The following is a 14,035-nucleotide window of genomic DNA, read 5'->3' on the forward strand; positions in this document are numbered from 1 at the left end:
TGTGTATAACACTTCTTGAAAGATCTTTGCAGATGTTTCAGTGGGAGAACTGGACTGACCAGTCCTATGAATGCAGTGGGGAATAGTGGGATGATGTACAGTTTAGATAAGATTCCAGATTGCATACCTATTCTTACTGGTTTTACAGGTTTTGAGGCAAAAAATATATGCATAATTAAGTGGTTAAGACAGTGGTTACAGCCTTTAGGAGTTGAACACATGGTCACAGTACCTCTAAGTCTACTTAGGTTGCTGGTACCAGGATCTCTTAACAGTAGATGAGTTCATGTTGGTTTGGACTACCCTGGTAGGTTGTAACTTTACCATCTGGAAGCAGGTGACACAAGGGGCACTTGTAAAATTGAACAAGAATTCTGAATTCAAGCTTCTGGCTCATAGAAGGAAAATTACTCTTTTAAGAATCAGATAAACTTTGTGCTGAGTTAAGTGATCCAAACTAAGCAACTTAGACTTACTTGCATTTGAAATACTAATAAGTGTGTAACTGTGCAGGTGGCAAATGTGGAGCTATATTACAAAGCCTTGCAGTTCTACTTAGACTACAAACCTCTGCTGATCAATGATCTTCTGCTTGTATTATCTCCAAGACTGGATCACACCAGGACAGTCAATTTTTTCTCAAAGGTTAGTTTGGGAGATACTGAATAAACAGGAAGTACAGCCTCTGTCTGGGGAAGAAAGGGCTGGTGTCTGTCAGGTGGATTGACCTTCAGCATAAAAGACTGAGAAGCAACCCAGTCCTAGTTTGATATGGGAAACACTAGAAGGAGTTAGCATAACTGGCTTAAGAGGCCATTTGATTTTATTTCTGGCAGCACAAAATGACATGCTAGCAGTTCTGAAGGATCCTGAAAGTAAGCATAAACTCTTCTAATAATGAATGGGAATTTATTCTGACACTCGATACTCCTGAAACAAGTATACTTAATCTTCTATTAAAAATATCTCAATTCCAGGTTAATCAGCTGCTTCTAGTAAAGCCTTATTTGCGTTCAGTGCAGAACCACAATAATAAAGGCGTTAACGAAGCTCTAAACAACCTTTTAACAGAGGAGGAGGACTACCAGGTAAGGAATAAAGATACCATTATTCCTGAGGCCTGCATCTTGTTCTTCAACAAATGAAGACGTAGTTTGATTGTTTCCAAGCTGACAAATCATGATTCCCTTGAGCAGAAGGGATCTTCTGCAGTGCAACAGCAATGGGGTTGTAGAATCAGATCCTTCAGGGCATGAGTGGGGCTTAAGTTACAATATGATAACCTGAAAATGAGGCAGATATCAGTTATATTAAAGACAACCTTCAAGACAAAAGCTTGAAATGTGCACAGCAAACAACTGTAGCCAGCCATAGCATCAACATCCAGCTGGAAGAACCTAAGCACTTGTGAGCTATGCTTGAATGCTTACCTTCTGTAGTGCTCACCTACTGCCATCCAGAAGCACGAGTAACAATTCTCTCTCAAACAGGGTTTGAGAGCTTCCATTGATGCCTATGACAACTTTGATAACATAACTTTGGCTCAACGTCTGGAAAAGCATGAGCTAATTGAATTTAGGCGTATTGCAGCATACTTGTATAAGGGTAACAACCGCTGGAAGCAGAGTGTGGAGTTATGCAAGAAAGACCATCTGTATAAGGTGAGTTAATACAGTTTTTCTTCCTAACTGTCAAAAGTCTGATCTGTGAAGCATAGATCTCCTGGAAATTGAATGAATTCTGTTCTTTTCAAATCCTTAGTTTGTTCTAATAAATCTTAACCTTTCGCTTGGAATTTAAGGAAAGAATCTTAGAGCAGAATAGCTTGCAATTTCAAATTCATATCTTAAATCTAATTTGATAATGTTATCCTGTACTCAGTATCTACCTATGGCATCTGTACAGTTTTCACTCAAAATAAGAGGACTTAACTGGGCACATATATTGCAACTTAGCTCCTACACATCATGTGTGTTGATATGAAAGGCGATTTTCATGTTTTGCGTAATGCCGCACTCATCTAGCTAGTAGTAGCATGCACATAATGTGGAGATCAAGAAGCTGACAGGCAAGGGTCAAACTTAACTGTTGTCCTTTTCTGCAGGATGCTATGCAGTATGCTGCAGAGTCCAAAGATGTAGAACTAGCAGAAAAGCTGCTTCAGTGGTTCCTGGAAGAAGGCAAGCAGGAGTGTTTTACAGCCTGCCTTTTCACATGTTATGACTTGCTGCACCCAGATGTAGTCCTTGAATTGGCATGGAGGCATAATATCATGGACTTTGCAATGCCTTATTTCATCCAAGTGATGAGAGAGTACCTCACCAAAGTGAGTATTGAATAGGCTAAGAAATTAATACTTTTAGTTTGCTGTACAATTTGTTTTACGCAAACTGAGTAAAGCTCTTCGCGTGTACTTGGAGTATTATTATTCCTCATGCTAAACCCTCTGGGAATTTCTCAGAGTTCAGTCACTTCAGGCTAAATAGCTAGGCTTCTTAATAGGTAGCTTGGGACTTGAAAGAGATGTAGTTAACTTCTGCTTTCATCAGGGGACATAAGCAATGGTCTGCTTTTTAGAACATCTCCATAGTTGATTAAACTAAGGATTTGCTAGAGAGAACTGGTATGATTTTTTACTTGGCAAAATTGTGAAAGTACTGTGTTTTCTTGTTACAGAAAGCATAGTTTCTGTGTAACTAACAGTACGTAGTTGCTATACCAGCCATAACAGTAGACAGTTGAAAAGGAATTTTCATTGAAAACAGTATTTCAGGTGTATAATCTGTACAGTATTGATACTAGTAGCTAGTCCTGAATTGAGAGAGAAGAGATTCTCTAGCGCATTAAACTAAGATTCTTCCTTAAAAGGAAAAAAAAAAAAAAGGCTTAGATCATCACAATTAAGAATTCTGCTGAAATCAATAATCTAGAAGTGATTGCTTCAGATTGCCTCTAATCAGTCATGTTAAGAATTCCACTCTGAATTTTCTTGCAGGTCGATGGGCTGTTCTATAAGGTGACACTCTGATTTCAAACTCTGTTAATTTGTGTCTTTCAGTATCCTAGGATTCTTTTACAGGAATCTAGCTGTAGCTTCTGCCAAAAGAGCAGTGTCATTTAGCTCTAACTCGCTTTCTGTTTACTTTCTAATGCTACAAGGATGACAGTTCACAAGCAACTTGAAAATCCAACCAGTCTCTGCTCCTTTTTTCCACGGGAAATGGAAGCAAGTGATTGAGGACTTGACTGTTGGGGTCCTGGTTATTATATCACAAATATCTCGTGGCAGGGAGGATGATGTTCATAAGATGAAAGCAGTTACCACATAACACAATGTGTTCTAAGTGCAAACTGCTTGTGAAAATATAAATTACTAGAGTTTGTAGTTTCCCAGGCATTGTGAGCTTGACTAGCGATGTAAAGCATCAGTGGAAGTTTTGCACAGATCTTAAACTCCTCATCCTCATATTCTACTGAAGGAAAACTTGCCACAGAAGTCCACTTGTATTCTTCCATACAAGGCTGAAGTTAAGATCACGCATTTTTAAATTGCTGGTTGGATTTACAAGCGGTCACTTACTAAACTCTGGATAACTTGCCAGAAGGAAAAATCTGCATGGTGGAAATGGTTTACTTTGGAACTAATTTAGTGTGAATTAACTACAACTACAGTCATAGTACTAGAGAATGGGTTTTGAGTGTGATATGCCTAAAATTTTGTCACATGTTTAAAAGTACAAACAAAATTTTTAGTTTGTCAGCAGAGCGTGTATGCTTTCTGGAACTTACCTTTGGTTTAATGCATAAGAGAAAGATGGGAAAGCATAGGCTAGCCTATGCCCCAGAAGGAACGAGACACACACAGTATGATAGCATTCATTTAGAAACCTTTTGAAAAACTTCACTTTCAGGCAGCAAAACGGAAAGAAAGATGTTTAGCCTCTGCTGAAGAGCTGCTGCTTTTGTCCCTTCTTCAAGGTATCTGCTCTCAGCATGCTTGCAGTTTTTTTCCAGCAGAGGGAGTAACTGAACTTTTGTTCCAAGCTTCTTTAATGCTTTTGGAGCTGTAAAGAGTAAAGACTCATCCAGGAGAAGTGGGAATTACTGGTCATAAGTACAGCAGTACACCTCATTTGAAAATGGTAGGTCTTAATTACTTTGACCCGTGGTAATAGGGATAGTATTCATAACACCGATATTTAGTGTCATTCTGAAAAGCTGTTAGTTTAATAGCTCTAAATTTGGTGTGGTTTAACCCTGCAAATGGCTGAGCACTACACAGTTGTTTGCTCATTCCCCCCACTCACAGTGGGATGAAGGAGAAAGTTTTTTAAAAAACAAACAAACAAACAACCCCAAACCAACAATAAATTAGAATTAGTGGGTTGAGACTACTTACTAAGATATGAAAAAGGAAAATAGTTATGGCTGTATAAGTGTATATATGTATATATCAAGTGATTCAAAAGTAATTGCTCACCACCCCCTGGCTAATGCCCTGCTATCCCCTTGAGCAGCAGAGGAGTGCCAGAACTCCCACCCCCTTCAAAACTCTTGATGCTATATGGTATGGAATATCCCTTTGGCCAGTTTAAGTCAGCTGCCCTAATCCTGTTCCCTCCAAGCACCTTGGGCCTTTCATTGAAAATGGCTTTGGCTCTAAACAACACTGCTTAGCAGTCACCTGTAAACATCAGTGTGTTATCAACATCATTTTTTGCCTAGAACCAAAACATATCATACCAGACACTCTGAAGAAAATTCCATCCCAGCTGAAACTATGACAAAGTTGAATGAGTTAAAGACCTATGGCTGCTTAAGTTATTGAGGAGCAAACTTCAAAAATTCAGGGAACTGTTAAGAATTAGGTAACCTCTTTGAAGTATATTAGAAACTCCTTCTGCAGCACTTGTCAAACTGGATGTGATTGTTTTAGTGGGAAAGGAGGCGGAGGAACAGCTGGGAAAAAAAAAAAAAAAAAGACTGAGCTAATTGCAATATTTTCCAGAATGTTAGTACTGCCTGCATCTGGATATGAATTCGTGTGATTTTATGACTTTGCAGCCTTCATTCTCAATGTTTTGCCTATGGAATATGTAACTCTTTAAACCTGAAAGAAGGAAGGTACTGTTGCCTTTTCTGCCCATCCTTTCATTCTGTTCCCAGTTTAAAGGCTCAGGGTTCCTGTGCTATTGTAACACTTTAGCAAATGAGTTTGTCATGAACAGCTTTATTTCTCACAACTTTGGGTTTTGTGTGGAAGCTGATACTACTTGAACACATTCTATGATGGCTCTGGAGTTTCTTCCAAGAGGCATATATGTGAATATTAATGCAGTTAAACCAGTGCTCATCTACAACTAGAAATGTGTTCCAAAGATCTTAATGGATCTGGAATATTTGCACGTATCTGGGTGCTCTTTTTGAAATGGAGAGGGCTTGCAGGTTAATAGGTAACTGTAGATTAGGCCCGTTTGAAATGATCCTTGGAACTACAATCTGTTGGCTTGTTTTCTGGGTGACAGTTAACAGTGAATAGAACAGCACTCTGAAAAACCATGCACTTTTAGAGCTAATGGTGGTTTTTCTTGGCTACTCGTGACAGCAATTGCAGTAGACTTAAAGTAAATTGGGAGGGCAAGTTTACAAACATGCAGAATCAGTTTGCATGTTCATGTGTTCCCAGCCACAGTCTCCAATCTAGACCAGTAATGAAAGGATTCCTTGATAGCTAAGGTATCAGGCATGAAAACCTGCAATAGTACAGTTCCTAGACACGGCCTTCATACATCTCCTGTTCACTTCAATGTAGGTGGATAATCTTGATGCTTCTGAAATCCTAAGAAAAGAAGAGGAACAAGTAACTGAACCTACTCCAATAGTATTTGGTATGTGAAATACTTGGTTTTAATTGATAACCTTTTGTCACTCTGGTCTCTTTGTGGAGGTAACTTAAGTGACTTACCTCCAAAGTTAGCTGGTTTCCAGAGGCTAGCAGAATGGTTGTCTCTGCTAGAAAAGCTGTGCCAGTTGAAGGAATATCTCACTCTTGTGGTACAGCTAAAGAATTACTTCTCTTACATGGCTCAGAACATTACCTTAGGAGTAGGCTTTTAGTATAGTAACAGGAGAAGAGGATACCAAGGTGTGCCCAACTCCAGAAATAACTTACAGAGCATGCTAATTCCTCCTACTGTTCCTGTCAAAGAGGCATGTGTCTGCTTTCTGCTCTTCCAAGTTGAGAAGCAGACTGGATTTCTATTTCATTCATTTTGAGACAAAAGCACCCAAAAAAAAAAAAAAAAAAAAAAAAAAAAAAAAAGTAGCTCAAGTGTGCTGCTATTTTAGAAGCCCATCTGAAGAGGCGTTCTGCTAACAAGCATCTAGAATTGTCTGGTAAGGGAAGGGTATAAATGGTTCACTGTCTGATACAAGCATTAACTTTATATTTAACATATGCATGAAGCATGTGTGCTCTCAGTTATGAAGACAAACCTGTTGAGGTGTGTTCAGACCTTTTGCAGCGCCCTATGGATTGAGACTTAACAGACTGAACTAATTCCTTGAAATGCTTTACTGTTCACTTCTGACCATGCATGGTGTTTAGATAGTATCAGTTTGGCCTTCGATATGGTTTAATCAAGACAAGCCATAATTATTGTGCCCTCAAAAGCAGGGTGATATTCCTCTTTCATCCGAGTCCTGTCTTGCTTTTAGTTTTCTGGTAGCAAGAGCAGATGGCCTAAATGCCCACTCTGGTGCACGTTGAGTAATAGTGTAACTTGCTAATGTGTGCTTGTACTGTGGCCAATTTTTAGCTAAAAGCCTCATAAAGCTAGCCGTACTATAGGACAAGATTAGGAAAGCTTGGGTACACAAACTAACTTTTTTTTTTTTTTTTTTTCCCTCATGCTTTTCCAGGCCAGCAGTTGATGTTAACAGCAGGCCCCAGTGCAGTACCTCCCCAGACAAACTTTCCGTATGGATACACAGCACCAGGATTCACCCAGCCACCTGTTTATGGTTTCAATATGTAACTAGCTCTCTGACAGACATTCACTCTCTTCTTTCTTCCCTTCCCTTTTTAACTTCTCTGAGGAGCATACAATGGTCCTAGAGGCACAGATGACCTTCTGTTGTCTTAACACACTAGCTGCCCTGCTCACTGAGACTTCAACAGGATGCCTGTTACTATTATTTATTGATTACTGTCCTATTACATTTCAACTTCTGAAAGGCAGCTTTTGTTAATGACATTGTGAGACTCTTGTCTGAAGTTAAGGCACTGTTTCACTAATTCATATAGCAATAACTGCTTGATGCCAGGGAGAAGAGAGCATGTTTATCTTTCTTTTGCAAAACCCGCTAAAGGTAGCTGGGAAATTGCCTGGTACCAAAGTTGTTGAAAAGCTTTAGCGAAAGCTACTGAAGTAGCACAGTTGTTAACAATTTGGTGAAGCATCTCCTTAATGAATTCATCTGACTACCCCCTTTTTGTTTGCAGTCTTATGTGAGAGAGAGAAAAAAAAAAAAAAAAAAGGGCTTTCTAGTATTTGTGTTCTGAATGTTTAGAGGAATAATGGGAAAGTTTCCTTTTCTGGACAACGGTGCCATTGGGGTTTGATGCTATTTGAGTTTATTCTATATTTTCTGGAGTAGATCTGAAACTTAAATAAATCTTCTCATGCCAGAGAGCAAATATTTCCCAGATCCTTTTTGTTTAACAAGAGGAGACCATGTTACTTGTTGACATTTAATGGTACTAGAGGAAACTTCATTTACGTGTGGAAAGTGAATGTGGGAGTATGTACGGCCTGCCAAAGTTGTACAGGTGTAAGAGCACAGCATCAAAACTGGGAAGGGGGGGCATATTACTGAAATAGCGAGGCAGTAGGGAGGGACATGATCCTGTCTTATTATTTGCACCTTTAATTGGTTCTGGCGTTGGCTTCCTGCCACGCTATGTTCTGACCTTGTCTGGTGGGCAGTCAGCTCCATCTGAATCAACAAGATGCAGTGATTCAGTTCTGCTATGCTGCAGTAGCATCAGTGGTGTCTACCACCCACTTTTCTTTTGAGAATGCCAGTGAGGTTGTATTACAACTTTGTGCCACTCTTCAAATACCTGTGTCATTAACATTTTATGTACTTAGATAACAATGTATAATTTATGGTTATGAATCTTGTGCTAATCTTAATTATTATAAAAGTCCAACTATAAATATAAATCTGCAGTATCTATTGTGTGGTTCTAGTCTTCATATCTTGGGGGTGGGGTCTGGTTATTAGTAGTAATCTGCCACATCCAGTATCTTAATCAGACAACGAAGGATGCCAGGCAGGAAAAAGGGGAACTTGTGCCAAAGCACGTAATGTGGAGAGCTCAGCAAGTGATTTAAAAGGGACTAGCAGTCTCTTCACCAGACACATCAGCACACTTTGTCACGTGCAGAGGTGATGCTGCAGGAGGCAGTCTCATGCTTATGTAGCTTCATTCATTGGTCTGGAAAATCATAACTTAGCAGCAATAGCAGTGAGCTGCATCTTTCATATCATATTCTACTTGAATGAGGCAAATCATCTTCAAATGCCAACCAGTACAGAATTAATCATAGAATCGCAGAATGGTTTGGTTGGAAGGAGCCTTTAAGATCATGTAGTTCCAACCCTCAGCTATAGACAGTGGCACCTCCCACTAGACCAGGTTGCTTGAAACCCCATCCAGCTTGGAAAGTTTTAAAATCGCTAACTGTAGACTATATTGTGGCATAATTCTAACTGTTATGTTGTTTTGCTTGCTGTACTTTGTGATAACAATGGCAAAGAGATGTGGTATCTACCTTTCTAATGAAGGCCAGAATGTTCCAAGTGCTGATGTAATGCTTTGGTTTTGTGCTGATCAGCACTCAGTGGCTAAGCTTGAAATACTGAGCAGCTAATGATTTCAAGCAAATCTGTACTTCATCCAGACTTAGTCTTAGCAGAAGCTAGCTGGATAGCGTGCTATTTTCCAGACAAACAGTGCTTGTACTTTGTAAGCAGTTTCTTGTGGGTCAACAGCAGTTTGGGTGAGGCAGCTGAAATTGAAGACAAACTCTACAATTAGTATGACCGTGGAAGTTTCCTTCTCCCCATATTGAAAATTTAATACAACTTCATAGTGATGATTACAAGCTCATGTTGGAATACAGTAAACTGCTAGATTAAATACTAGAACATCATGTGACCTGTAGAGAACTGAGCTAGCCTGAAAAACTTTAATTGCTTTAGTCTAGAAATCTAATTACAGGAATGACTGAGTTTGAAAAAAGGGCAAGGCTGTCAGCTCTCTTAAACAGTTGTGCTTCAGTTAGTTTCCTGGTATCTTAAGGTCTTGATGTGTATAGTGGCTTTTATAAGTTCTTTTGATCATGTTCCATTCTAAAATGCAGCCAGAAGCATACTCTCAACTGTCTCCACACACTGCTGAAAAGAGTCTTGCCCTGCCACTTTGCCCTCCACACCTCAGATATTTATAGACCTGGATCAGGTCCCCTCTCAGTCTTCTTTTCTCAAGACTAACAGACCCAGTTCACTTAGCCTTTCTTCATTGAAGAGATGCTCTGGGCCCTTCAGCATCTTTGTGGCCCTCAGCTGGACTCTTTCCAATAGATCCCTGTCTTTTTTTGTACCAGGGAGTCCAGAACTGGACACAGTACTCCAGATGAGGCCTTACCAGGGCAGGGTAGAGGGGGAGGATCGCCTCCCTCGACCTGCTAGCAATGCTTTTTTTAATGCACCCCACAATGCCATTGGCCTTTTTGGCCACGCGGGCACACTGCTGGCTCATGGTCAATCTGTCATCCACCAGGACACCCAGGTCCCTCTCCAGCAGGTCATCCCCCAACCTGTACTGGTGCATGCAATTATTCCTCCCTAGGTGCATGACTCTACACTTGCTTATGTTAAACCTCATCTGGTTTCTTACTGCCCAGCTCTTCAGCCTGTCCAGGTCTCACTGAATGGCAGCAACTTCGTATTATCAGCAAACTTGCTGAGGGTGGCCACTATGCCCTCGTCAAGGTCATTGATGAAGATGTTGAACAAGACCAGACCCAGCACCGATCCCTGGGGAACACTGCTACTTACAGCTCTCCAACTGGACGCTGCACCACCAATGATGACCCTTTGTGCTCTGCCAACCAGCCAGTTCTCAACCCACCTCACTGTCCACTCATCTATCCCACACTTCCTCAGTTTTGTTATAAGGATGTCGTGAGAGACAGTATCAAATGCCTTGCTAAAATCAAGGTAGACTACATCCACTGCTCTCCCCCCATCCTCCCAGCCAGTGGCAATGTCATAGAAGGCTACCAGGTTGATGGAGCATGACCTCCCCTTGGTGAACCCATGCTGACTACTCCTGATAACCTCCTTTTCTTCCAATTGTCTGGAGATGGCATCCAGCATAAGCTGTTCCATCACCCTTCCAGGGACAGAGGTGAGGCTGACTGGCCTGTAATTACCCAGATCTTTCTTCTTGCCCTTTTTGAAGACCAGAGTGATAACGACTATCTTCCAGTTTTCAGGCACCTCCCCCCATTCTGCAAGACCTCTCAGAGATGTTAGGGAGCAGTTCAGCAATCAGCTCTACCAGCTTCCACAGCACCTGTGGATGCACCCCATCAGGTCCCATGGATTTATGAACATAAATTTGTAAGTGCTATCATGCAGAATGGACTGTTCATGCAGAACTTGCTGGAGACTTACAGGCTTGTGATACTGCCAAATAGTAACTTCATTTATTTATTTATTTTGGAGAAAGCAGGTTTTTGTGATTACTCAGATGTTATGGGAATTTTCCCCAAAATGACAAACTTCAGGCAAGTGTGGGTCTGGCATTAGATGACAAACAATTCAACAATTCACGAGCATTACACTGCAGCCATTCTAATGTCTTGTGACCTAGGTGGAAACAGACCTCTCATTAAATAACTGTAAGGACACGTGCTTATCTTGGCGTAAAATTCCAACATGTGTTCAGTTGCTCATTCTGAGCTGGCGCTTACTGATATTCTTTGTTCCATAACATTTACAAGTGTTCCTGGTTTCTTTTTGTATGAACACCAAGTAAAAGGAAAGGGAAAGAAGAATGTCAAAGAGCTACTTTTGGAAGCAGAATTCTTTTATAGCTGCTGCTGTCTGCTCTGTTCAGTCAAATAAGCCAGCCCTGGAAACTGAGGAGTACATCACTGGGTAAGTTCTGTTTCTTATTGTCGAAATTAAGTTGTGGTGTTTTACAAAACTTCTATTCCCCACACTCTTTTTAGAGAACTGTACAATTAGATGGTAGCATAGCAGAAGAAAATGTTCTTAAATTATTTTATTGCATAAGAAAAAATATAGGTGAAGTCCATTCAATTGTTTACTAATTATGGAGGTGATACAGGAAAGATTGTAGTGGCTGTAAGATGTGAAACTGAATTTTCTTCTGTTCCTTCAACTATAAAACTGACAAAGAAATTCAAATAACTTTTGTATTTGAACATATGATACACTTAGGCAAAGCTGTTTTTTATGCTTCTGCGTGGTTAAAGTTTTTGCTTGTGTTTGTGACATTTTAACTGGCAGGCTGGAACTTAGCTATTGGGAAACAGTTAGTGTGATTAAAACAGTGTTGCCAGTGGATCTGATTTTCACTGAGAAAAAATTGAGGCAAACCTTAAAACAAGTAGCATGGTATGTTACAGGTTTCCATAACTAACAATTTGGAAAATGTGCATAAACCTTTGTGACAGAGCATATTTCTTATCTGTAGAACTGCTTCCCATACTTCTTCATCCTTTGTGTTCTCTGTGGCTTTGCTTGTCACTGTTTCCAGTCTGAGTATATTTCTCCTTCTGTTTTGCAGAGTATGCCAAGAGTGCTTCACTCTCACTTGTTCCCACAAAGTCAAATTGGGTCATCTTGTATCAGTGATAAAATGTTATGGAATGTAAAGCTGAAAAATGATTAACAACACAAGAGTTGCTTTGTAACATAGGTGTGCAATTAGATTATGGTTTGCAGAGTGAATTAGTACTTCCATAGCAACCTGCAGGTGTACCAGCTTAACGGACTTGGAGATTTTTTATTTTTATTTTTTTAAATTCTTTTACATTTTTTCTTCAACAAGCATTCAGCTTTCCAAGAGTTCTTTTGCTGGTATAGCTTTCTTGTTTTTCTATGCTGCGTGTTTACTGTGGCTATATTTCCAAACGTAAGGATAGATCCTGACTCATGTTTTCCTATCAAAATGCTGTGAAATTGTTAGCATGCATATGGTTCAGTCTAGGTATTTCTATCTGAATTCTTTTAGATCTTTCAGGAGGGTAGCACAAACCGTCAGTTTTCTTTCTTGCTAAAATAGAGGATGTTGTCAGCTTTGTAAGTATTAAATTTGTATGAATATGAAATGCAGTCAGTGGAAGGTCTTCCTGTCTTTGTTATGTGTCAGAATTTATTTATTTATTCAGTTAAGTGTTCTCCTGCATGGTTCGGTGAGTCAAGGAGTGGAAAGGTGTTGCTGTTTTTTTTCCCCTGTATGCTGTGGTTTTAATCAAGACTTCAAAATCTCTTTGTAACAAGGATTTCTAATTGCCTCTCAAGAGAGTCAGTCTTGATAATTGCATGTGTGTTCAAGTGGGAATGATGCAAGTTGTTTCAGAAGAGTATCATCTTTCTCATAGTCACAGAGGTTCCTGCTGCATGTACCTGAAAGCCAGTGAAACACTGACTCACAAGCATTCAATAGGATCATTTCTCATTGAAGTCTGTTGCACATAAGATCTTTTATGCCTAAGAGAATTGTTTGCTGCGTCAGAGAACCTGAAAAGAACTAACATTTATTAATGTACCATAAAACTCCAAGTGATGTGGATTAATAATGTATGAGGAAACTTCTAGTGGTTTGAGTTGTAATGGTTCTGATGGTAGCACTGTTTATTTAGTGAGGTGAAAAAATCTAATGCTTCAAGGATATACAGTAGAAAACAATTGGTCATTTCTGGTCTTTCGAAACCATGGTGTGCTGTAGGGTGCTTGCAAGTTGTGCCAATAATGAAAAAATTGAGAGAGGGTCAGTACGATCAAGGAAGAGATAAGTTGGAGCTGATCAAGTGTAGTCTTTGTTTATGAGCTTTCTAGAATCCATAATGTTATTTCTGTAATCACTGTGTCCTCAACAAACAAACAAAAAACTATGAATGTTGCTTTCATCTGCAGTAGTTCTCAGTTCAGACTCTTGGGGTCTGAGGAAGGAATGGCATGATGTGTACAGGCTATGGTAGCACCTGGCTATTCTCTCTGTTTCTGTGGCAGCAGAAACCAAGTGCTAGCCAATAGCAGAAGAAATAGTCTGATTACCAGGCGGTTGTTTCCATGAAAATTTCTGGATTGAGAGCTGTAAAATAGAGGATTAGGTAGAGACAGGTATCCTGTCTCTAACAGTTCCTATAAGAAACTTTTGATCATATGAGTTTGATCAAGATTTCACCTAGACGAAAGCTATAGGGTTTCAGAGCACACCTCTTGATGCTTCTGGTATTTTGGAGGTTGCTTATCCTCCTTAAACACTGTCTGCCTTCAGGCTTGCTGCTAACAACTGTTGTTAGCTGCTTCCTGCAGGTCAGGCTGAGATAAGATGGCTTGCAATCTGTGTGTAATTAAATATGAATAATCCTTTCTCTTAGTTAAGCGAAGTAAGCGCCTTTGTGCATCATGAGAATTAAGCATGTGGTGAAGTATTTCCTCGGATAGGATAGGATTGTGCACCAGCCTTGCTGATTTGGTTGTCTGGGAATCTGTGACAGTAAGTGGCTGTTCTGAAGGTAATTGTGGGGTCACAACAGTAGGTGTGTGTGTGTATGTAGACACAAGCATGCAGAATTGTTATGATAATTTGGCAGAAAGCTAGTGAGGAGTTGCAGAAATTGATCAGAAATCTGAATGTGTTTCTCTTTTTTGCCATCTGTGAAAGCTTTATCTTATTTTTTGCCATGCCACATCTACGAGCCAG

At 39.9% G+C, this 14,035-nt stretch overlaps 1 protein-coding gene across 2 annotated transcripts in view; it reads left to right on the forward strand.

Annotated features, from left to right (window-relative positions):
• LOC140259678 (clathrin heavy chain 1-like) overlaps positions 1-8,239 on the forward strand; it is a 31,698-nt gene extending 23,459 nt beyond the window's left edge. Inside the window, exons 27-33 of one of the 2 annotated variants that reach the window (XM_072351223.1) lie at positions 514-645; positions 978-1,088; positions 1,491-1,661; positions 2,105-2,326; positions 2,996-3,016; positions 5,813-5,888; positions 6,922-8,239. In XM_072351223.1, the coding sequence (XP_072207324.1) occupies positions 514-645; positions 978-1,088; positions 1,491-1,661; positions 2,105-2,326; positions 2,996-3,016; positions 5,813-5,888; positions 6,922-7,037 (849 nt within the window). In that variant the 3' untranslated portion in view covers positions 7,038-8,239. The remainder of the gene's footprint in view (positions 1-513; positions 646-977; positions 1,089-1,490; positions 1,662-2,104; positions 2,327-2,995; positions 3,017-5,812; positions 5,889-6,921) is intronic. The other variant, XM_072351222.1, reaches the window with a different exon arrangement.
• The last annotated feature ends 5,796 nt before the right edge of the window (positions 8,240-14,035 follow it).

This window comes from Excalfactoria chinensis, chromosome 16 (genome assembly GCF_039878825.1).
Source record: "Excalfactoria chinensis isolate bCotChi1 chromosome 16, bCotChi1.hap2, whole genome shotgun sequence".
Classification (NCBI taxonomy): Eukaryota; Metazoa; Chordata; class Aves; order Galliformes; family Phasianidae; genus Excalfactoria; species Excalfactoria chinensis.